The 23868-nt window shown below is 38.7% G+C and overlaps 1 protein-coding gene across 1 annotated transcript in view; it reads left to right on the forward strand.

Moving 5' to 3' along the window:
* WDFY4 (WDFY family member 4) overlaps positions 1-23868 on the forward strand; it is a gene marked incomplete at both ends in the record, with an annotated part of 119017 nt that overhangs the window by 33860 nt on the left and 61289 nt on the right. The window contains 20 exons of the mRNA XM_079535699.1: positions 637-868; positions 2652-2803; positions 3333-3444; positions 3576-3766; positions 5361-5513; positions 6420-6493; positions 7335-7496; positions 9113-9204; positions 10168-10267; positions 10994-11199; positions 11849-12018; positions 12523-12648; positions 13346-13507; positions 13637-13834; positions 15051-15168; positions 15631-15788; positions 16276-16514; positions 17607-17716; positions 18563-18754; positions 19168-19307. Coding sequence (XP_079391825.1) covers positions 637-868; positions 2652-2803; positions 3333-3444; positions 3576-3766; positions 5361-5513; positions 6420-6493; positions 7335-7496; positions 9113-9204; positions 10168-10267; positions 10994-11199; positions 11849-12018; positions 12523-12648; positions 13346-13507; positions 13637-13834; positions 15051-15168; positions 15631-15788; positions 16276-16514; positions 17607-17716; positions 18563-18754; positions 19168-19307 — 3087 coding nt within the window. The remainder of the gene's footprint in view (positions 1-636; positions 869-2651; positions 2804-3332; positions 3445-3575; positions 3767-5360; positions 5514-6419; positions 6494-7334; positions 7497-9112; positions 9205-10167; positions 10268-10993; positions 11200-11848; positions 12019-12522; positions 12649-13345; positions 13508-13636; positions 13835-15050; positions 15169-15630; positions 15789-16275; positions 16515-17606; positions 17717-18562; positions 18755-19167; positions 19308-23868) is intronic.

A 23868-nucleotide genomic window follows, 5' to 3' on the forward strand; every position in this document is an offset into this window, starting at 1 on the left:
ATGGTCATTCATTTAAGCACTGAGTCCTGTCTCTTGTTACTGACCAGCACTGTGCTACGTATCTCAGCGGTAAGAGACTGGTCAGTTCTAGCAGTCTCACTAACAGCAGGTTGCTGGAGGCTGAGTGAAGCACTGAAGTACTGTACAGTACAAAAAACATTCTAGCTAGTTCTTTCTAGAATTGTCTCAGTTGAGGAAGTGGAATCTTTATTTTGTTACCAAAAATAACTGGTCTACTTAGCTTTCACTGATGCTAACTAATGCACTTGGGCACTTTGTGCTCTTCAAAAGCTGTTTGCTCTCTGAGTGGCTAATACAAGGCACAATTTGGCTTCCTGTGCTGAAAGTCAGTCTGAGTTACAAAGTTAAAAACAGAAAATTTTGTTTGTCAACACTTGAAATGATTTTGAGTGTGTTCCCTAAACAAACAAATAGCTTTGAACTTCTCATGATGCTTATGTTTGTGTTACTTATGAAAGTCCAAATTCTAAGCAGTAGTTGATGATAATCATCTTATACAGTTGTGAGACTTCACTGAGGAAAGAGAAGACAGGTTGTGCCTTTTGGAACAAGACCAGGACCTCGAGGGACAATGAGTGTGCTGAGTCCCCTCAGTAAATTCTTCCTCTATTGCAGATGCGGTATTTCCAGATGTTACCAGGTAATTGTATTTCCATGGATCCGTCGTCTTTTATTGATGTCTATGGGTACATAGCTACGCCTCGAGTTTGGAAACAGAAGTCCTCCTTGATTTGGCGCCTTGGCCCCACATACTTGTTTGAAGAAGCCATTTCTGTGGAAACCATGGAGGTGATTAATAAGCTTGGTCCACAGTATTATAGCAACTTCCAAGCAGTACAGCTTCAAGGTATGTGATAATTCTTCTCTGACGCTATTTGTTTTTCAGGGCAAAGTTCTTTTTTTTTTTTTTTAACTGCCATGAGAATGACAGCTGTGCATAAAGTTCTCTGTAGAAGCCAGGAATTCCATGCTGATGGAAGTTGTACATATTGCATTAAGATGTAATGAGGATCTTTTAACATACTGCAAAACGGGGAAAAAAAAAAAAAATGGAAGAGGAGGAATCAATTTTACCCTGACTTTTTTTAAAGAGGGGTAATATTTCCTTCAGATGTAAGATTGCAGTTTCTGTTGCACAAATGTTAAGGATGGAGCTTTGTAACAGAGATTTTCTGCATTTATGGTACTACAGAAAAATATGGCAGTGAAAGAAACATCTGTCATTGCAAATGTCTGCAAAGTAGGGTAAAGAGGAGGGGTAGAGGAATAAGTTACATTCCATTTAATGAAGAGGCTTCTTAACTAACACGTATTATTAGCTTCAATTTTTAAGCAAGCAGATAAAACACTTCAGTTATTGATTACTATTTGTTCAACAAGTAATGCTTTCCTCTCTGTATTATAAATCAGCGGTGAAATAGGATGATCATTTCCTGTTAGAAAAGAACAGAATAGCCCCACCTAATGATGTGCTAAAACAGAGTGAAGAGACTGGCTGAAAGTCTTCCTTCAGAATATTGTGTGTGGGGGGGGGGAGGGGTGGTGAAATCTCTAAGTCAGGGTACAGGAGGATGTGTGGGGTTGAAAGATAAATTAGATGAAAAATACATCCCTGAAATTTAAAAAAAAAAAAAAAAAAAAACAAAAAAAAAAACAAACCTGATAAGAGTCAGGTGGATTTGGTTTTTTTTTTTTTTTTTTTGAAGTACTGAGTTTGCAAGTCTGTGATGCTTGTTCTCTTCTGCATGCGGGTCTTCCCAGATGACTTCAGAACTAAACGTGTATTGCAGACATTTGACTCCAGGTCAAGGACTTCGATGTCCTTTTGCAGAAAAATCATGACATAATCAGATCATTGTGAAACGATCCTTCTATCTGCCCCCCTTTGGGAAGTGTCTTACATATTCCTATTCCATCAAAATATCCAGAGAAAATTTTCAAATAGGAACTTTAAGTTTCAGCATGAAAACCCCAAATACTGTGCTATAATTCTATTTGCTTTTAGGAACTGTCTTGAGCATTATTAAACAGTTTCATAAATCAACGTTTTTCCACTTTATGAAATGGTCAAGATTTTTTAAAAGAGATTACATATTACTTTTCCATGTGTAAGTAGGAATAAAAACTCCTTTAAAGAAAAGCATATGACTTCATACAATTGATAAACTTCTGAATTTGGTATGTTTTGGTAGCTTCCTGTATGTTATAAGTTGGAAGCTCTGAACTTTTGCCCTTGTCCTTTACTTTCTGGCACATGAATCCCTGCACCTATCTGAGAAAGCCCACAGAAGTGTGGAAGGAATCTGAAATGTTTTCTGTCTTGACTGTTTATACTGATTGGACAAGAATTTATTTTCTGGACTTCTGAGTTTCATGGGATCTGGGATAGGATGTAGCATATGGATGATTGACAAAGAAGAAACGAGGAGACAAACTAAGCTCATCTTCTGGTGCTTGTGTTGGCAAGCTGCCATGCACTGGGTTGAAGATTCAGGGATTTTTCTAACTCTAGTTAAGTCAAAATTAAGTTCCTGTCTGAACTGTTTTCCTCTGATTATTTTTCAACTTCCTCTCTTCTGTCTTGCTGAAGTTGAAAAATTGTTTTGGAGGCTTACAGTTTCTCATTTTAGGTGAGAACCAATATAGTGAACAGAATCCTGCACAGCTGGTGGCGGAAGAGAAGATTTCTTTTGGAATCAATGCTGTGTGCTCATCTTTCAGTACCATTCAAGACATAAAGAGCTCCTACAATGAAGTGGATGGCCGTCTGGTTGCTAAAGAGGTCTCTTGTTCTCCTTATTCCTCATTTCTTTCAAACGTTTTTTTTTCATTTCTGTTTGGTTTACCTGAGCAACATTTGTGACTTTTCTTCATTCCATATCTTTAGTGAATCATTTCAACTCCTTTACCCATTCGTTTACTTTATTAATTGCTTTAGTTTTCATCTATAGAGAGAAATAGAACAGTGTGAACACAAGATTGAAAGCCTTTCTTGAAACAGCATCAGATGCCATAATTTTAAGGTCTAAGGATAATTCATTTACTCAAAGCCTTTTCAATGATTTTTCATATGCTATTATTGCAGTCATGACAGTGCCAGGCCTACTTGACACGTCAAAGAAAGAGTTGTGCAGTGTTTTCGGTGGGTGGATGTTTGTCCTAATGATCAGCTTAGAGGAAAAAAAGATCAGTTTTTATATACAGAGCATTTTTTGTATTCTAAAAGTAAAAAACCTGAAATATTAGATCCTGTTTCTTTTTGTCTCCCAGTAACTCCAAGTTTTTCCTAGGATGTCTCTTATCTGTTTCAGATTGGGATTAGTTCTCGGGATGCTTCGACTCCAATATTATTGGCCAAGAATATAGCTGGACACCTCTCAGGTTCCTTGCGGACAATTGGATCAGTTGCTGTGGGCCAATATGGTAAATGCACAATGCTTTAATGTTTCTGAGTTTTGTGTTGTATGGTTTTGTTTAAGAGTTGGGTCTGTCACTGTCTGATAATAGATATAGTCTGTCTGACTTCCTGACAGAGTAACACTACAATTTCCTAGGGGTAAGAGTATTCAAGTCCTCTCCAGCAGCTACTAGCCTGAACTTCATTGGAGGTCCTTCCATTCTCCTGGGTCTCATTGCTATGGCCTCTGATGACCACACCATGTATGCAGCTGTCAAAGTTCTGAACTCCATCCTAAACAGTAGCCCAATGAGTGAAAAATTGATGAGACACATTGGGGGATACCAGGTGGGTGCTCTTTTGTCATCCTGGATATTGTCTTTCCTTTAGAAGGCCTTATTCTAAAATGTGTCAGTGGCAATGAATATATTGGCTACCAGCCCTAAAGATTGTAGCTGTATAAGCTCTGGGATCTTGGAGGGGGGAATATGGAAATCCTGTGCTTACAGTTCTCTTCAGAATTCCTTGTTTTCTGGAATTATGATTTCTGGGAACATATATAACTTTATATCCACTTGTGCAGGTGATGCATCTTGGTCAGACTTGGTCTAATAATGAAAGGTGTCCTTTCTTTACGTTAAGAATATTGTATATAGTTAGTGAAATCAGTGTGGCAGGTGTCTGAATTATCCACCTCTTACCAACGTGCTTCACTCCTCCCACAAAGACCAGTTCTCTAACAGATCTACATTTTGGCTGTGGTTCATCCAGCCTCAGATTCATTTTCAGAGACTGTATAGCATAGGGTTGATAGGGAATTCCTATGCTTCAGTCTTTACTATGTATGAAGAATTGTGCTGAAAGAAATAAGTGCTGTCTGCATTTTGAATGTAAGCCTGTTGTAAATTGATCTTTCAAAACTGAAAGCTGTTTGGACTTGAGAGTTTGGTTGTTTCAGAGAGAAAGGGCAAGTTTAGAACACTATGTATGTAATACTGGGTGTTTTAAGACTGGAGTGTGGAGTTTCAGTTCAATATTGCTTACTTTATTTATGCTTTGTAGGCTAAGCAGTCTCATATTGCGCAGAGATGGTTTCAAGCAAAACGCTGTTAATGTTAGGGCTTCATGAATGATTGATTATAAAGTTTCCATGTTCCCAGTTTGTCAATTTTTCATGAATTGATCCTCATTCCTATGAATATATTTATCATACTTAGGTACTTCTTGCTCAATACTTTTTTTGTACGTGATTAGTAGATTGTGCACAAGCTGTTCCTTTCTACTCTGTGCTAAAAAGTATTCTCATCATGTGGCAATGGAACGATTTTGCTCTTTAGATGTCTGAACCTTTTTTTAATTTTAAGTAGGTGAGTGATAAGCATGTGTTGATATGTATTTTCAAAGGAAGTCTATTCCTCCCAAGTTATTTAAACTGTAGTGACTTGCTGAACGTTTTTCTCACTGTACCAGGAATTGTTTGAATAATTAAAAATTGCTTCAGTTGAAGCACTGGAAAAGATTCACAAAGATGTCTTTCATTTGAAGAGATCAGTATAATTTTTTTTAACTAGCACACTTTGCATCTTAAAGAACAGAGTAGAAAATCTACTGTGATTATTTGAAATGACTTACTGTAAATGGCTATTCACAATTTGTATGTTGCATTTCACAAACTGCATTCAACATAATATGGTATATATGGTGTGCCTGCTCAATGGCACAATTTTCGAACACCTTCAAAAATTTAACTTTTCACTTATCACATGAGTTTGTCTCAATTTGAGCTCAAATTTTTACTTCATGATGCTTATGCACCATGTTATGTTGTATGAACACATGTATGACTGCTGCAGCCAGGCAAATGGTGTATTTGACTTGGATTTAAAAATAGGGTTACAATTTGTGTGTTCAGCAAATATTTAACGTGTTGGTTTTTTTCCAGTTGCTGACATACCTGTTAAAGAGGAAAACACAGCTGTTAAACAACAGGATTTTACAGTTAATGTTCTCCCTAGTGGGCACGGCTGAACTTGGTTTTGGGTCTTCAGTTATCAAGAATTATAATGCATTCCAGTATATTCTCTGCAACTTTGAGGTAAAACTGTGGGTTTGACTTAAAAAAGATGCCCTTATAGTATAGAGTTTAGTTTGCTCATAGCACCTTCTGAATCTGATTTCTGGGATGTAGTGGTGTGTGCTGGTATTTCACACCATGGCTCACCTTATGAGGTTCTGGCTCCTGGAACAGCTGCTGCTCTGACACTGTGGCTCCATGTCATGTCCTGGTGCAGTTCCTGGAGTCTTTCTGTAGAGCCTGAGGGCCTGTTCCTCATGTCTCAGAAGCAGGATTTCTTTGGCACTGGGTTGGGTTTTCTAGTGCCTGTATGGAAATAGATTGCCTTGGTGAGAAGCAAGTCTGCGGCTTTGTGCTTCTCCTTGTTACATCCCTGCAGGGAAATAGACACTGTTCCTTTCCACCTTCCTGATCTCTTTCTCCAAGCAATATCTATATGGCACAGAATGTCTGGAAGTTACTGTGTCAGAAATAAAATATTCCTTCATTTGTGGTATTTGGTAGCTTATTTTTAATTCTAGATATGGCTTCGTTTTAGCTCTTTATTCCACAGAGGAGTACTGTGATTTTCATGCTCCTCCTATAAATTGTGTTCCCTGCGAGTGGATGTACTTCTTAGGCATCCTTTTCACTTCTTTCTTTGCCTGCACAAATATGCCTGTTACTGTGTTTCTCCTTCCCAAACTGCAGAAACCATTCATACAGTGCTGAGAATATTATTTTTATTTTTTTTGTTTTACTGTTTACTTTAAATTTACTGTTTAATCTTTGTACATATGCATGATAACAAATTCTGCACACTGTCATTCAGAGATTAGCAGTTTGAGGTTATCCTCTCTGAGCCACTTACTGCTCTTCCTCTGCCACAGGTTACTGTACTGTCAGTTCATCACAGTAGTAAAATCTCTGTTTTCCTTTATCTTTCAGCTTTGGATGAAAGCACCAGAAAATCTTGACCTTACTCTTTTTGCACATCTTGTGGAGATCTTGCAGTGCTCCAGGTACACAGCTAGTATTCAAATCAGCTGCATGTGGCTGAGACTGAGAGATTGATGTGGGCCCTATCCTAGTTGGAATGATTGGATTCTGTGTAAATGATTCATCTGCACTCATCTGAAACTTCAGGTGTGGTGTTGGTGATTTGATCAGACAGATGACTGCAAGACCAGACTAGGAAAAGCTCGCTGGTGACCTTCTTTATATGGAACTATGAGTGCACAATGAAAGTTAAAATGCATGCACGGGAGAGGCATCTGAATCTTTGAAGGAGTGTGGAATGTATTAAAAAAAAAATAAAAGGATAGGGGTAGAAGTCATGTGTTTAAAGCAACTATGATGATTTCTTTTTTTTTTTTTTTTTATTTAAGAAAGTATATTTTCTTAACCAGTTCACTAGAGTTAAACGTATCTGAAGAGATGCAGCAATACAGAAGGGCTGAGTACAGCAGGATGCTAGGTTTCTTCATTTGGCACCAGAAAGATTTCTGCAGAGCTATTTGATGTCCCTTGCTGAGTTTTACAAGAACAGCATTTATTACCACCAACTCACTGCTTGACAAGTCAATAGTATTTTCTTTGAACTCACTGAAATGCAGCAGTTTCCTGGGGAGAGGGCAGATACAAAAGGTGGAAAACACACATAGACGTCTTTAGATCTCCATTGTTGACCCATTGTTGACGCTATGTTGAAAATATTCAATTTGCCTGACAATGTTTGGTTGGTTGCCAAGGCAGCATTAGAAGCCAAAGGTGCAAAATATTAATGCAACCTGATATGCTGAAACCCAGCAATTTTTGTTCTTTCCAGTAAAAGCTTTTAATAGTCCACATGCTTTTATGCAGAGGTGGATGTCAGAATGCTGAAGTTGCCCACCAGGTGCAAATGGTACCCAAGCTCATTTTCCTCTTCAGTGATCCTGAAATCAGCAACTCCAGGATCACTGTGGTCTGCACTATCCTATCCCACCTGCTGCAAGGATACTTTAACACAAAGGATGTTCTCAGGTAACATTCAAGTCTATTGCTTTTTTTCAGTTTGCAGGTGAGCTATTCTCCTGCCTGTGTTGGAGAGAAGTCTGATAGAACTTCTCTAAGTTCACCTTTGGTAGGAGCCCCAAATGTCTGGCAACTCCAAAGTCCCCACTGATTAATGACTCTTATGCCTTCAGAACAGTGTTACTTAAGCTTACGTTTATGTAACTCACAGGCTGGGTGATGGCCCTTAAAATGAAGGCACAAATAGTCCCACTGATACGGCTGGGACTATGTAGTGTCTGTACTTAATATTTGGTCTCACTAAAGCCTGCCCCTGAAGTATTGCAACCCCTTTAGTACTGGAACGTGGCCTCGCTTATCTATGTACTTAATCATATTGGCTTGACTTGTATCCCAGCAACTGTACTTTTTGTACTTTTGAATTTCTGTCAGCTAAACATGTAATTGTCAGGAATTCATGAAATGAAGTGTTTCAATGCTTGTTTGCTTTCCATAGAATGCAGTGTCCTATTTATGTTCCCACTTAACACAAAGCAAATGCACTGCACAGAAGACAGCTGTTTTAAAGCTCTGTCTTTGACCAAGTGCATTGTAGAGACAGTTGCTGAAATTTGTGGTCTCTGCAGTCAGCTGTTAGCTCTATTGACAGGTAGAAGTATCTCTAGTCATTACTGTGGAGTAAACTAACATGAACTTGCTGCTAGCCCCAATTTTTTTTTTTTGGTGAAATTGTCTGATGTGTGTTCCTACCTTGGGCTGTATGAGTTGGCCTGCGTTCTGTGGCCTTTTTTTCCACAGATGTATGAGTAATGGATTTGTTACATCACATTTGTATTATGCTAAGGAGTGAGCATGAAACTTTTAAAATCTCATAAAGTTATTTTGTATGGTAATTGCGTTGGTGGTCAGGCTGATTGGTGCTGCATAAGTGGATAAAAACAGTCACCATCCTTTAACCTGCCTGAGAATAGAGACTATAGCAGGCTCTCTGCAGCACTGAAAGGTGCTGAGGTTTCTATTGCTTCCAGATTTTATGCACAGCTGTTGGACCATTCCTGCAGAACAAATGATATTCTATCCTTTAAGGAACACCTTAATCATGGGCTGGAGGTTATACACCTGCACAAAATGTGTATGTTACATCTATCTGCATAACCAGTTAATGGGTTAAGGCAAACTACTGATGAAAAGAAGTTGCCAGTTTTCCTTCCTGAGTAGCTGCTGAGGCTTCTCTACTTTCTTCTTTACAATTGGAAACTAAATGCTAGTGACAGTGATATCCAAGTATCCCAAGTTCAGAGTCTGTCCCTGTCTCCAGCTTTATGTAAGCAGAGTGCTTAACCCAGTATTGCCATTGTTAGAGTAAAAGACCTTTAAAATTAGGAGATAAAACCACATGCACAGTAGAATAGACATTATTTACATTAGACAAATATCTTTTTTACTTCCTAGGTTATAAAGTTTTACCTTCCTATTTCAAGCTTGTTTCTGAAGCTGTTAGAATTTCTAGCAGTCATCATTAACATTCATTGTTAATGAACATTAGGGTATATATGTTATCTCAAGTTTATTAGACAAATCCTTTTATTCTGCTGACCAAAACTGCTGCCTTCTTTCTCTGGAAGGATTGGTTTGTTCCTTGTTTACACTTTGAAGCCCTCTTCTGTGGATGAAAATCAGCTATGCCTGGACAGTACAGCTGAGATGCCCAGCGAAGGTGAGGAACTACCTTTGGTGCATATGTTCTCATAGATGGCTGACATCCCCTCTTTCCTACAGCATGATGAACTCTAAATGTAACGTAATGCTGCTGCTGCCAGTGACAGGAAGAGATGCAACTCAGACGACTGGCTGGCAAGGGATAGGCTACGCTCATGTGATATAAAATTGTGGGGAAGAGTTGCATTGTTACAAAATCCCAGTGTGAAGAATAATGGAGTGGTAGCCACAATATTCATGTGGGAAGACCCGGTCTTTAGCAGGATCCTCCTCTCTGCTAAGCCACCAATATTTTAACTGCGTTGTCCAGACCTTACACATAATGTTGGATTTCACAGATGCACACTGAAATGAAGGCCAATTACATTGAAATTGCTTCCAACGTACCGGATGGAATAAAATTTCATTTGACAACCTGGATTTTCTATGAATGACTTGCTACACTTATAGCAGATAATTGTACGGAGCTCTGCACCTATTAAATATTTCCATTCATTTAAGTCTCCTATGTATGGAGGAGCTTCCAAAAAACTGACACTCCTTGCCTGTGATCTCTCAGTGTAGATGATATGGGTTATTGCACCTCTAAACAATATGAGGCAGACACCGATAACTGTAGTTTGTAGCTATAGAATAGACATCACAGCTAGCAAATGCTTCCTATTCACTTTTTTCTCTCTAGTTAACTTGAGATTGCTTCCTATGGATTATTATTCAACGTGTAGTTCAGATGAGTTTTAAGAAGCTCTGAAGACAGAACTTTTATAATGCAAGCAGTAGTCATTTCTAATTTTTGTAGAAATTCTTATATGTAAAATCTGATATTGGCATCTTTTTACTTTGTAAGAACCGTTGGAAGTACTTCCATTGGGATAATGTAATGCAAACAAGGTTGTTCATCAAAGCAATGGAACGTGTGTTTAGTTTCTTCATTAGTCTTAATACTTTCTGATATTTATAGCCTTAAGCCAAACATCTGGAAAGACAATCTGGCTTCGAAACCAGTTACTGAAGATGCTGTTAGATGTAATTTGCTCAGCCAAAATTCATCTGTCTTCTGAGTAAGTAGAAAATTTGGGAGGTAAGAATGATTCCTCTAGACTTCCTCTTTTTTGATGTTTGATCATGACAAAACACAATGTTATTTGTGTGTTAGAAAAAGGATAAGATCAGAGTAGATTCATAATTGTTTTGCAGTAATTTATCTGGGTTCACAGTCATTTCCATTAAAGAAAAAAAGCAACAAAGTTTCAAGTTTTCTGAAAAAGATCTCGAAGGAATGAAGAGTTTGCTGTTTCTTCATGACAAGAGTTGGAAAAATCTCAACTGTCTGAAAAGTGAATGTGGAATTAAAATTCCTTATCAGTCATAAACATGCCATTATAGTTGTACCTTGAATAAGCAAAAGGAGGATTGCTGGATGCTGTAACTGTGCATTTCCATTTGTTAACTTACATTGGACTTCAGAATTTAAACTGGAATTTTGAATTTCCTAGGTTGAAAGACCTAGTTGGTGATGTAGTTTATGTCAGTTATTGATATGCGTTCTCAGAGGGAACATAATGCTAATAACCTTTTTAAAAAAGATGTTGAATTTAGCGAGAATGAAATGGCTTGAACTGCAAATGTCTTTACATCTTCATCAGTCTGTGCTGCAGCAAAACTTTAATCAGAATTTTTCCAGAAAAACTTGGGTGTCAAAATTACTCAGAGGTGATTTTAAAAGAGAGGAAACTTTTATTTACCCTATCTCTTTCCATGCATTTCCATTTCTCTGTTTATTCTAGGGCACAAGAGGAGGCTTTTTTAGCTTTAGGGCCAGACTGGTTTCTGCTGTTCACGCAGAGCTACCTGCACTCTAGCACAGTTGTGCTAGGAATCAAGCTACTGCTGTACTTTTTACACAATCGTTTGCTGCTGAACAAGTTCAAGGAAGGGATAGTGGCTGGCCGTTGGCTGGAAAACAGCACTGCTGGATTGAATATTCTAATGGGTACGTGTGTGTTGGTTTAATGCTCCTGAAACAATCCCTTGATCAAACTCAGTAGCAGAATTCTCTTTAATCTGGTTAGACCAAGAACTGGTGTTACTTTTCAGGGTGGGCTTATCCTAGTACCTCAGCTCTTCTGGGGTGAAAGGTGGAAGGAAGCTGCTTGGTTGCACTGGAGTTGTTGGCTTTTCTGATGAGAGTTTGCAGACATGAATTTTTTCATGTTTAAAATCAAGTTACATCCTGTGAATGTTTTAAATCAAGTTACATCAAGTTAAAAGCCTGTGAAGAATTCAAATGTCAGCTTGTGTGCTGAATCTTATCTTCCTTTAAGTTTTTTTCAGCTTTCTTTTTTCTGAGTATTTTTTTTTTTCAGCTTCTTCCCAGCTTGACAATAGATCTGTGGTTAGGCAAGAATAAAGAGAAAAGAGGAAAAATTCAGGGACAGTCTCCTGTAACAAAAGTGGCAATGGGAGAAATTGTTACATTTTAGTCTTAAGTAGTTTTGTGAACTTCTAATGTTGAGATCTAGCAGAGTTACGAGTGGCCTAGGGCACGTACAAAGGAGGATAAAGTTGAGTCAGTAATCTTATTTCTAATATGGCATTCATTTGTAGACACTTTCTCAGAATGTTTTCCTTTTCCTTTAAAGATAATTTAAAAACTCATCCTCTGGTACCTGACAGTGGCTCCATCTTGATTTTTGGGTTTTCTGTGTTGCAAAAATGTCTGACTGATCATGTCCACATCCCTGAGATCTACTTGCTGGTGGCAGGGCTCTTTCTTGCAACTCCATACAGTGAGCCACCTGAAGCAGTCAAGGTAAGAAAGAAGTAGTGGACAAGCATGAAGCTGCTGTAACTTTACTACTTTGACATTCTATGGCCTTTTGTATGGCAGGATTTACAAGAAAGCTACCATACTTAGTTTTTGTGATAGTTAAAATCAATCATTCACACTTTAAGAATGAAGTAAGTTAAGTTTGATTTCAGGAAATGTGTTCAGAGCAGATTTCTTCAAGTCTTTTAATACCTAATGCACATTAGAAGGCAATTCAGATTAGTTTTCCTATCTGTTCCTATGTTGTCAGGACTCATTAAAATCTCAAAGTTAGTGGATTTGGGTACTTCTTCCTGGTGTCCTGAGAAGGCGTAAGGCTTTCCACCCCACAAATAATGCCAAAGATGTCTTTCAGAAGGGGGCAATACATTAGGGTTAGATGTGAAGATGTGAATTGAGGTTTTGTAATTTTTTTCTTTGAGCAGGTGGTGTTCTTGATGTGTCATAAATCTGATCCCTTCTTAAAAATATGTCTTCCTGATGTAGGGGGATCTTGACTCTATGTTGCAGTGGATCTTGCAGCAGCATGATACAGAGAATGTCCTCAAAAATGGGTTGTGTGCAGAGGCAGCTGCTTTACTGCTAGAAATGGTTAGAGCCATTGTGGACAAGGTAAGGCTTTTGTAGCAAGGTGTATATAAATCAATGAATATTAAAATGTTATAATTACAAAGTAAACAAGAGTTTGGCAAAGTAGATAATAATAACAAAGAGAGAATAGATAGAAAGCTTACCCCTATCCTGGGCTCACTTACAAAACTCTAGCAGAGCAGATTTCCAGAAGAGATCCTTCCCCACTGGTAGCCAGCTCTTAAATAGGTCTAGAATTGCCTTCACCTGTGCTCCTCTGGCTGACTCATTACTCACCTCAGGTGATCAATCAGTTCAGGCCGTGACTCAGCAGTTCCCATACACAAGGAAAAGTGGAAGTTGAATAGCATAATAAATTATGTGAGTGTTAGAGGTTCGTAACAGTACTGAGCCGAACTGTGAGCTTCAAAATGGGCTTCAAAATGTTTGCACGTTTGATGCGGTAAGCTTATGTTTAAGAATTCTGAACATAGGGATTAGGGTTTTACTCCCAGCATCACCCATTTTGCTCATTCTTTATGATAAGAAAGGTTACATATCTTGATTGGGTAAATCTTCAGCCTGCAAGCTGGGAGTTAGGTATTTGTGCCTTTTCTGGCTTCCCTGTGGTGGTGGTGGTGGTGCTTGCTTACCAGCTTAGGAATACCTGTAAAGGAGCAAAGATAAGCTTTATCTGAGTATGGAATGCTGCCTTGACCAGATGGGTGTTTGTGTTCAGCCCATTGCAGGTGCAGAAGTCTCCTGGGAGATTGTCTATCCGGGGAATGTTATACAATTTCTGTGCTTGATCTATCACAGTTATACTCAGGACCCAGTGTGGCACTGTCCTGACTTCTTGAAAACTTTGGCTGTAGTTGCCTTCCATTCTGGAACACCCAAGGTATGTGAATGCGAGGCAGCACAAATCCTTCAGAAATGTGCTGCTGATTTAAAAAAAAAAAAAAAAAAAAAAAAAAAAAGCTTCAAAAAAGGTTATAAATTCCCTTTCTTGTTCATCCGTGTTTTACAGGGAGGTTCTGAAGGTCTTTTGACTCCTGATGGTCCAGCAATTGCTGAAGGGAAGGGCTGTACTGATTCTTCTTCTCTCCCATGCCTCCCACATCCTGCCAAGAAACAAGTGTGGGATTTCATGCACATCCTCCTGATGGACAGTCTTCTCAACATCCCAGCAAACAAACAAGGACATCCATTTGAGCTGCTTCTTGAGGTTTCTTTTGTAGTCCTCAGTCCTTTTTGCTGCTCTGCTTTGCAATAGGGGTGGAAGGACAGAAGGCAGTTAACGTGCTAGTGGCCTAGTGAAGGGCTAAGAGTGACGAAGAGATGTGTTCAGTGAGCAATGTCAGCAGCCCGGAACAAGGCTGGATCACAGCTCTTAGCATGCATAACTTTCTGGCAGATCTGGACAACATACTTAATGGAATTCCAACCTTATCTGCAAGGAAGAGACTTCTTTCCTACCTACTCTGCATTCATGTGAACTAAGAGAATGCTACCTTTAGACAATAGCAAATGCATTTTTCAGGAAAAACCTAACATTAAAGTAAGGCATGGAAAATTTTCCTTAGTAATGCCTATGTATCATTAGAACTACCCCTTGAATTCTGAGACCGGAAGATTTTACATGAAACATTACTGTATACTGGTTTTTTTTTTCCCCAATTTCTTTTCAGTACCCAAATAACCCCAAATCATCTGTCATTCCTTCCTCTTAAAATAGATGAATAAAAACAATTAACAATTAACTGTAACAATTGAACCTTGGTTATGAATTCCAATCGCTCAGAGCATTGGAAAGATTAAATCAGCAAATTGTCAATAGTCCAGATTCACTGAGGACAAGATTTCTTGGGAACCACCTGTGAGCCTCCATTCTACCCTTGTGCAAAACTTCACTTGTGCTCAGTATGCAGAAGGGCATTGTGCTGGCTCTCTGTTAGAGTGCAGACCTATGTAAGATGTTCTGTTCTGACAGGTAGGGTATGAGGGTCTGCTGCTACATTTGTTGTCTGTTAACTGTCCGGGCATGTACTTTTCACATATGAGAACTACTGTTTTGCCTTCGTTTGCCAGTTCTCTGTGAATATGATGACAAAGATAACTTGTCACCTTGCATCAGCTTTTCGTATGCCCTCAGCAAGGATTAAAGCATGGAAATGAAATAGAGTTATTGTTCTTTCTGTGTTGTTTTTCACCTTATCTTTCTAAAGCAGTGCCTAGGGTGTTAAGGGAGATGTTTGACAATGTAAGCTATCTCAGGTTATGCTGCTTCACTTGGAATCTCTTCTCATTACTGTGAGCGCAACTTTTACCAAACAAGATCTACTGAAATCAAAGGCCTTTGAATAAAGGCTAGAAATGAATTTCAGAGTCTAACTTTCTAGGTGTTTTTCTGCTGTAGTAATGTGTACATGGTGACTATACAGGCTTCTCCAGAGGATGCCACCAGTGAGCAGAAGAAACACTTTCAGACAAAAGTCTTGCTTTCTGCTATGGATATCTTCAATGCCGTCAGCCAAGGCGAAGGGAAAACAAGACCAAGAGGTGAGTGGTGAGATGCAGATCATTAGTTAGCTGACATTTGTTGTTTAGCTGTAACTATTAGGCAGACTTGGAAACAATATGTAGGACTCTATTCAACAATCTGGTCTGTGTGTTTGTGTCTGCCACAGACCAGATTGCATAAATTACTGTAGTTTTATAACATGTAAACTTAGGATATTCCTTGCATGCTTCTGGAAACAGCCCTTGTTAACTTAGTTGTTGCTGCTGTACTTGCTGAGTCATTGGTGGGACCAGTCCTTCATGACAGCATTTTAGTGAGATTGATTCTGTCCCTCCGGTCTAATTAACTTGTTTCTGCTAGACACAGAGTTTTCTTAGACATGTCCCACCTCTGAGTAATAGACGTCAATCTGTTAAGACTCAGCTCTGATAGTCTCAGATCTCACTTATTTTACATCCCAGTATGTTTTTGGGATGATCACCCTCTTGTATCCTCTCCAGGGAATAGTGATCTTCATAGCTCTTCAGAATCAACTGCATCTGTATCCATGATGAACATTACTTATTTTGCTCAGAAGCTGATTGAGAAAATGAACAGCAAAATGTTTGCTGCGGACTCCAAGCAAATCCTGCTCTTCATTGCCAAGCAGATTACAAGGGTAAGTCACATGTAAGACTTATTCAAACCATTGTCAACATTTTCTGTTTCACAGCATGGTGGTGATGCCACAATTCTCAAGAAAATGGCTGTAATCTGCTTATTGTTGTTATTGCATTATTATTGTTATTATTTATTTATTTTTTATTTATTTATTTTATTTATTTTTTTTATTATTATTGTTATTGTTTCTTGCATTAGCTCATTGTGGCTGTAAATGACAACCAGAGCTAGACTGTTAGCTCTTCTGCCTGTGCCACTGTCTGTTGCCTACACATGTATTATTGAATGAGGAAAAAATTACTCTTCCACAATTCAAGAGACTTTCACAGAACTACTGGAAGAGTGAGTTTGTACCTAACCAATGGTCTGGGGGAATATTCCTGAAATAACTTTACAACAACTAAAAGAAGTGAAAGGAATGGATCCTTGGTGATGGGAGTTCTCTGAACAAGCCAAGTATGCTACTGTTTTTTTTATTTTCACAGGTCTTAGAAGCCCCTGTTTCTCAAAAAGATGTTTACCTCAGTACCATGTACAGCTGTTTAAACAGAGCCATCCTCTACTGCCTGTCCAGACCACAACAGTCACTTCCAGAACAGTTTAATGTCCTGAACGCTCTCAGTGTTCTGCAGGAGCAGTGGGACATTATTTTTGCAACTTACAACTCAAGTAATAATTTCGTTATCTGCCTAATGCACTGCCTTTGCCAACTGAATTCTGGCAGGTACAAATGTTTGTCTCAGTATGTCTACTTAACTCTGTGCTATCGTGTATAGCAGTGGGTACAGAAAGAGGCATCTTGCAGTGGTGCCTGCTTTCAGTTGAAATAATACAGTATGTTACAAGTGCCTTCAGTAGGTCAGAACAAAGATCTAGGTGGCCCTGACTCCTACACCGTCTAACTCTGGCCCTTAGAGAAGAATGAGAACAGGGCAAGTGCTAGGGGATGCTTTCCTGCTTGATTCTGTCAATCTGTAGTCTTCTCAGTTCATGAACTTCCTGACCATTTGGGGTCTCTCAAACTGCTTTAGATTTTGTGACGGTCCATTTTACTTGCATGGATTTTAAGAAGGGTCGTGATCTTTTATTCTCCAGCTATTGATAGCATTTCTGGATCCATGTATGAGTTGTAACAAACTTCATAAAGCCACCAGACATTTACTTTGAGTACTACTGTTTATCTGAAATTCCTGGTGTTCTTTACCTATTGAAATTCTCTGACACTCCACACCCTAACAACTATAATTTTTTTTAGCCAGGATGTTCTTAACTGTAATAATATGTGATACAAGTACTATGGTGCTAAAGTATGTGGCTTTTGTAAACTGAATAAGTAAGCACATCAGCTCTAAGATATAGCAACACAGTGTTTACTGCATAATGGGAGATAACTCCAGCGAGGAAATTTAGAGCAAAGAGGTTGCATACAAGGTGCTCAGGAGAGATGCAGAAGAGGTGGATGGTGGAGGTGGATTTGGCTACCTCAGAACAGTGCTGTGCTTTGGCTAATTGAGGTAAATGGTAGCTACACCATGGATTACAGGGGTAAGACTGCATATGTAGAACGTAGTGATCCATAGGATCTTAATGAGTGCTCCATAACTTGAAAAGACAGATTGGCTGTCATTTAGTTTCCATTTCCAGTAAATTCTGCAGTGTCATCTGATTGGTTGTTGTAAGCAATTGAACCTGGGAATATTGACCTGCTACATGAATCAGATAGGAGAGGATGAGAGGAAATATCTCTAGCTTTTTTCACTGTTCTTGGTTTTCTACATCTCCTTGCCTCACATGCTCTCCTTTTCTTTTGCCATAGCTATCCAGAAGGTTTTGGGGTGGATGCAAAACCAAAACTGGCTTCATATCACCAAATTTTCCTTGCACCCAGTGAAGAAGAGGTGGGCAGCCTGCCTACTCCAGATGATGGTAATTCATTGCACACACTGACGTCAGCTTACAGAGTAGGGAAGTGCCTGGCCCAGACGGCTATCCATACAGTTTGTGCACATGCTGCTGAATTCTCTCTTTAGAGTTTATAGGAGCTGCAAATCACGTAGTAGAAAAGGATTTTTTTATGCAATATATTTTAATTCCAAATTCATATTCCATGTCCTTGGGAATAATAGATATGTTTGGCAATCTCTTCATCAGATCATTACCACTATCAGTGCACTGCTACATGCTATTTATAGTTCTGATTTTTTTTTTTTTCAGGATGCATATAGATTATCTCTTATACATAGGAGGAAGCATGTGGCTCTTTAGAGAAAAAAGTGAAAATATATGGGCACGATTCACTGAGGAGGCTGTCAATTGAACCTTACTGCAGAGGGATACTCCAAATTGGTCTGACTTGCAAGGAAAGACAGCAGAACAGCTCAGCACTTCCTTGTACAGCTCCTGCTGCCATATCAGATTGTTCTATGACTTGGCATGTTTGGATTGTTTCCTCCCACCATCGCTGATTCTTGAGGAATCACATTTAGGTGCTTTAGAATTCCATGTGATAAGATCATCAAACTTCTGATGAAATGTTTTTTGAGAGAGGAACCAGAAAGAATCATTTGTAGCTCCTACTCATTTCACTCAGGCAGCTGAAATGTGTTTTTGTGTATTAGACTAAATAGTCTGGCTTTGAATGTGTGGAGGCAGTGAGTAGAATGAACAACTTTACAGACTCCAGCAGTGTTTTTCCAAATTAGATGTTTTTACTTTATCTGCTGCTTGACATGCTACTGATAAATTGATTCTTCATTCATTTTGTTGTCTTAGTTCATCAGGAGATTCTGACAACAATAGAAATCATCTGGAAGCAGCTCATCTCACAGAGGCGGCAGGCACTGGAGGACATTTACAACATGGATCTCTCTGTAAAAGGAAGTGACAGAGAAAGGGATATAAAGATAACTGAGATCACTCCTTTATGGGAAGAAATGATGGCAAAGGCTTGGCAAAATTTTCTAGGTCTCTACTTTTTTACATAATATTCACTTTAGCAAGCAAAGGCATTGCAGTAAATACAGCACATAATGTAAAACTGCTGATTCCTTGGCTGTACTCATCTCATTTTTAGTAATTTACTACTGTGACTGTTTTCTATGTTGACCTGCAAGAAAGACATTCTTTGACAATTGTATCCCATTTAATGTAACAGTTTAATGGGGGGGGGGGGAAGGGGAGGGAGGAGGAGGTATTTGGGTGAGGGTCATCCCAATGACAATTTTCTATGGTAAACCTCAGTAAGACTTTTAAATACAGGCTTTCAATGTTCTTGTAAGTAAAAGGTGTTCGGTGTTCGCTAGTGTAAGATGATACATTATACATGACCTTCCCAAAAGCTCAACTTCAAGATCTTTTTTTTCTTTTTGGGCTGACAGCATCTGAAAAGAGAGTTCTTCAGAATAAGTCAGTACTAGGCCTGTCTCAAAGCAAGCATAATTCCTGGAGTGAAAGCCTCTCTTCAGCTATGAGATTGATTCCTAGCCGAAATACAAAGGAAATAACATGCAAATCTGAGGTAACATCTGCTTTTTGTCTTTTTTTGTCTCTCCTTTTCCTCTGGCGTGGTTCTGGAGAATTTATCTGGATTTGGAAGGCTTCTGGGTATCTCTGAAATGTTCCTTTTGGAAATTAGACACCCATTGCTACTAAAGTTGCTTTCCTAGCATTCAAGACTAAGAAAAGATGAGTAATTTTTTCTGACCTCCTGGATAGCAATTGCCAGGAGGCTTTACTTTGAGTTTGCCTTTCAGTGAATGAGGTGGGAGATGATCTAGAGCTTAAGTTAATAAGCAATGTTGAAACTCTTTAAGGCAGTCCAAGTGTTTCTGCAGTAGTGTTGGCGCACTCATGCAGACTGGACAGAGGTACCTACGTGACCATAATCAGTCATCTAGAGTTTATTAGATCAGTCTTGGAGCAGCACTGACATATTGTGAAATAGCTTTAGACTAACAGATCATCTGCCCATGTATGGAATGATTATGTAGCTCACATGGGGTAAGAAAACATGGTTTATCCTAGAAACATTGTCATTTTGTGTGCATGTGTAGCTATTTTTGCTGGAGAAACCTTATGCATGTCCAGTATTTAGGAATTCACGCCTCTGTAGAAAAGGAAGTTCAGAAGTTGTGCTTATAATGCTACCAACTGGATTTGTTAGTAGTGTTTCTGGTCATCCATGCTTCTCATATTCCTTTATGTACCTCCCATTTAATGACTTAAATCCTACTTGTCGACATTATCTGTTAGTTCTTTAGTAGTGCTTTTAAGTAATTGAGGCATAATAATATCTGTAATTTTAAATCTAACTCTGATGTTCAAAAATTTTATAAGATTTATAAATAATCGAGTTTAAAAAGCAAGACAAAAAAAGTGAAAGGGAAGAATGTATTTTTATGGTGGGAAGAGTAGAAAATAGAATAGCCAGGTAACAAACTAAAGACTGTGAGTCACTGAGATCTACCTTCATGAGCTACTTACATTGGCAATTTTTTTTTTTTTTTTTTTTTTTTTTAATTATTATTATGAGAGAGTGAAGTGTGAGAATGGTTTGCCCCACTTACCTGAGTGGGAATCTGGTATTTGTTTCCAGGCTATAACTCTAACAATGAATTGGTAGTGCCTATATACAGGTGCATTTTCACTTCATTTATCTGCTGTAGTCTTTTGTATGATGAGTCTTGGTGAATCCTACACTGCTAGCTGCAAAATGGAGTACTATAACAATTTAAGTTTTACTAAGTGTGATATCTAAGAAGTTACAGTAGCCAGGGATATATTATTTGTAATGCTGTAATAGTATCAAGCTATGGCCATTAATATGGTCATTGATCTAAAGAACTTAGTTAGGCAGCCTTAACGTATAACGTGTTAATGATGTTGCTTTTGACTACTATGTAAAACTTGTCCGTAAGACATCGAATTACAAGGATCAGGTATTACCATAGCACTGTTCTCTCGTTTCTTACCTAATGTTGAAGATTAAAGGTCCAAATCTTAGTTTTGTGTCAAGAGATAAGGAGAGCTTATATAAAGCAAAGGTGGGTCTGGAGTGTACACAGAGTTTCTATTGCCAACCTCTGTTCTTTGTTCCATAGTAGAAGTGGTGCAGCTGGACTTGCTTTTCCATCTGTAAGCTTTTCCTTTACACATGGAGAGAGAGACATTTCTGTGTTTTTTTGCTAGGTGATTGTCCAGAAAACCAGTTAGTTGTGTGCTTTGGGGTTAGATTAGCTATGGGGTGGGGAAGAACTGCATTAACAAACTATTCAGAGCTGTTTCAGTGGGTCACCTTAAAACTTGGCATTCTCATCTTAATGCAGTGCAGAACGCATCAAGGTATTGTCTTCTATTGAAGAGACTGTCTGCTACAGCACCAGCTAAAGGCATTTGAATCCTCAAGCTCAAGTTGCAGCAGGCTGAAACTTTATCTCCAGTGATCACTGCTTCATTTTCAGGTGTATTGATGAGAAGCTATGATACCCAAGTAATGTGCCTGATGATAGTGCCTTGCTGAGGAGCAGTCTTTTTTTCAGTATGCCACAGCATCCTTCTCATTCCTGAAAATCATTTGCTGCTCAGAGTGAGCAAGTTCTGCTCAGGTACATATGTAGACTGTGATGTCATACTGCAAGAGTATCGACTATTTGCCCTGGGGTCTGTTTAATTATTTTTTTAAAATTAATTTTGATTATTACAGCTGATTACACCTCAGTGAGCAATGTAATTGATATTTGTAAATGTATCCCAAGGAACATTTTGTACAACATGCTTTCTGCTGTTGAAGGTTAAAGACTCCGTTATTGGTTTTTCCCTAAATATGCCCACATCATTAGTTCCTCCAGTGAAAAGGTTGCCATCTGGAAAAGGCAGCACAAAGACATTATTCAGGCACAAGTGCATGAAATTGGTGTTTCTGCATCTTCTGTCTCTCTTCTGCAAGGAAGCGGCTTGTAATTAAAGGAGCTGAGTCTGAAGGAAACATTACTCATCTGATGTTATTCCTTATCATGTCAAGGACTGACAGCTCCGTACCTCTGATAAATTGTTCCTCTCATTGAGATGCAAAGCTACAGTTCCAAATATTGTTCTCCACTCTCCCTCTCCCTACCTCTCCCTCCAGCCAATGTTTGAAAAAGATTGCTACACTTTGCAGAGATAAAAATTTAAGGGGAAGAAAATATGGTTTTCCATAGTCCTTTTCCTTCATAAGAAAAATAAAATATGGGTTTCTCGGTATCGAAGTAAGCTGGGAGCACCAGTTACATTTAAAGTAAATGAGATTCCCATCAAATGCAATTTATAAGCTTCTGCAGATTTAATTTAATTGTATTCTGGATTAAGTTTTTTGGACTTGCAGAGTGTCTCTACACTGCTGTACCAGTATAGAAATGACTATAGATTACAACTAGGGATTGATTGATGAAAATAGTCTCTTACTAATTTAGTGTCAAAATGTCTGCAATGGAAAATGTGTAAATAATGTCAAAGATCACTTGGAACTTGATTTGGTGTTATATTATGGTCTCTTATCTTAAATGCATCTGTTGAAGGAAAAAGGTAATGATCGTATAAAGGCAGAAGTTGGAAGGTATCCCATCTTGTTCATCAAACTGTTAATCAAACAGCGTCACCTAGAGCAGATAGTTTCTGAGTGTCTCCAAAGACTTGAATTCCACAAGCACTCTGGGCAACTTCAGTGCTCAGTCACATTCACAATAAGAAAGTTTCTTGATGTTCAGATGGCACATCCATTTGTTTGTGCCCATTGTCCTGTCACTGTGCCACTGAAAGCACTAGCCTTCAGATATGCATCTGCAAACACTATTAGACATTTTATACATATTGAGAATGCCTTGAACCTTCTCTTTTCTAGACAACATAGTCTCAACTCTCCCTATCTTTCCTCATATAAGAGATGCTCAAATCCGTGCTCGTGTTAGTGATCCTTTGCAGGACTCCATCCTGCATCTCCATCTCTTTCTTCTACTGTGGGTCTTCCAACTGGACACAGCACTCTAGATGGAATATATTTACTGAGAGCTAAGTACTGTTGTTCCTAAGTGAGAAAAATATTTGTGAATTTGAGAATGGTGTAGGAAGCCAGTCAAAATTTGAAAGCTTTGCTTTCAAGTACAGTACAGGGGAGGAAAAGGGTGTTGATTAGTGAGTTATTATTTGCATTCAGTAAGGAGTCAGATTAAAGAACATGAAGCAGTAGTAACATTTCCTATGGATTTAGAGCAAGCCACATTTAGACAAAGGCAGGTGCTTTTTTAGCACTTACAAACTGTACAGGAAGCTTTTAACTTGTTTTGCACAGTGTCAAGACTGACTGACTTATCTGGAACAAATCACAACTACATCACAGGTACAGAATTAGTCCTGCCTGGGTTTCTCCCCCCCACCCTCCCTCCATGAGTCAATCAAAAAAGGCTACAAAACTTCTCTCCTGTTCTCAGTTCTCTCCTGGCTGTTAATGTTGTTTCCCAGTTTTGACTGCTGTATATATACAGATTTTTGCATTAGGTACAAAGGACTGTGGAGAAATTACTTGTTAGAAACTAAAATTCTTAGATCATTCACAAACTATTGGGTCACACAATTCGTGTGCAGATATCTATATCTGAACTGGAAGGCTGATGTGCATCTCCAGACTCTTGCTGGGGCAGAGAATAGTTGGCCCCAGCATATAAATGAATGTTAACACTCAACATGCTGCTAGTGACTTTTTGATATCTGTGGGAGATGGATGTGAGCTTAGGGACTTGGCCGCAATCACCCAAAATGTAAAGCTCAACATTTTGTTCATCTGCCTGTAGTGGGTCAGTGCCTTCCAACACTAGCTGCTTTTATCCTGTATTGTTACAGCCTCCTTCATTAAATGACTGTAGTAGGAGTAGTGAAGAACAGAGAGGAATTGGACAAAACGAACTTATAAATGTATGTGTAACATTTGCAATACAGGGAGGGGCATGCTTAACAGTTCGTGTTAGGTGAAATAAAAAATAAAAAATTTCTGAAACATAATCACAATTATTATTTAAACAAATATCAGTCACTCTGTTAGTTCTCTA

The sequence above is a fragment of the Tetrao urogallus genome (genome assembly GCF_951394365.1).
Source record: "Tetrao urogallus genome assembly, chromosome: 5".
Taxonomy (NCBI): domain Eukaryota; kingdom Metazoa; phylum Chordata; class Aves; order Galliformes; family Phasianidae; genus Tetrao; species Tetrao urogallus.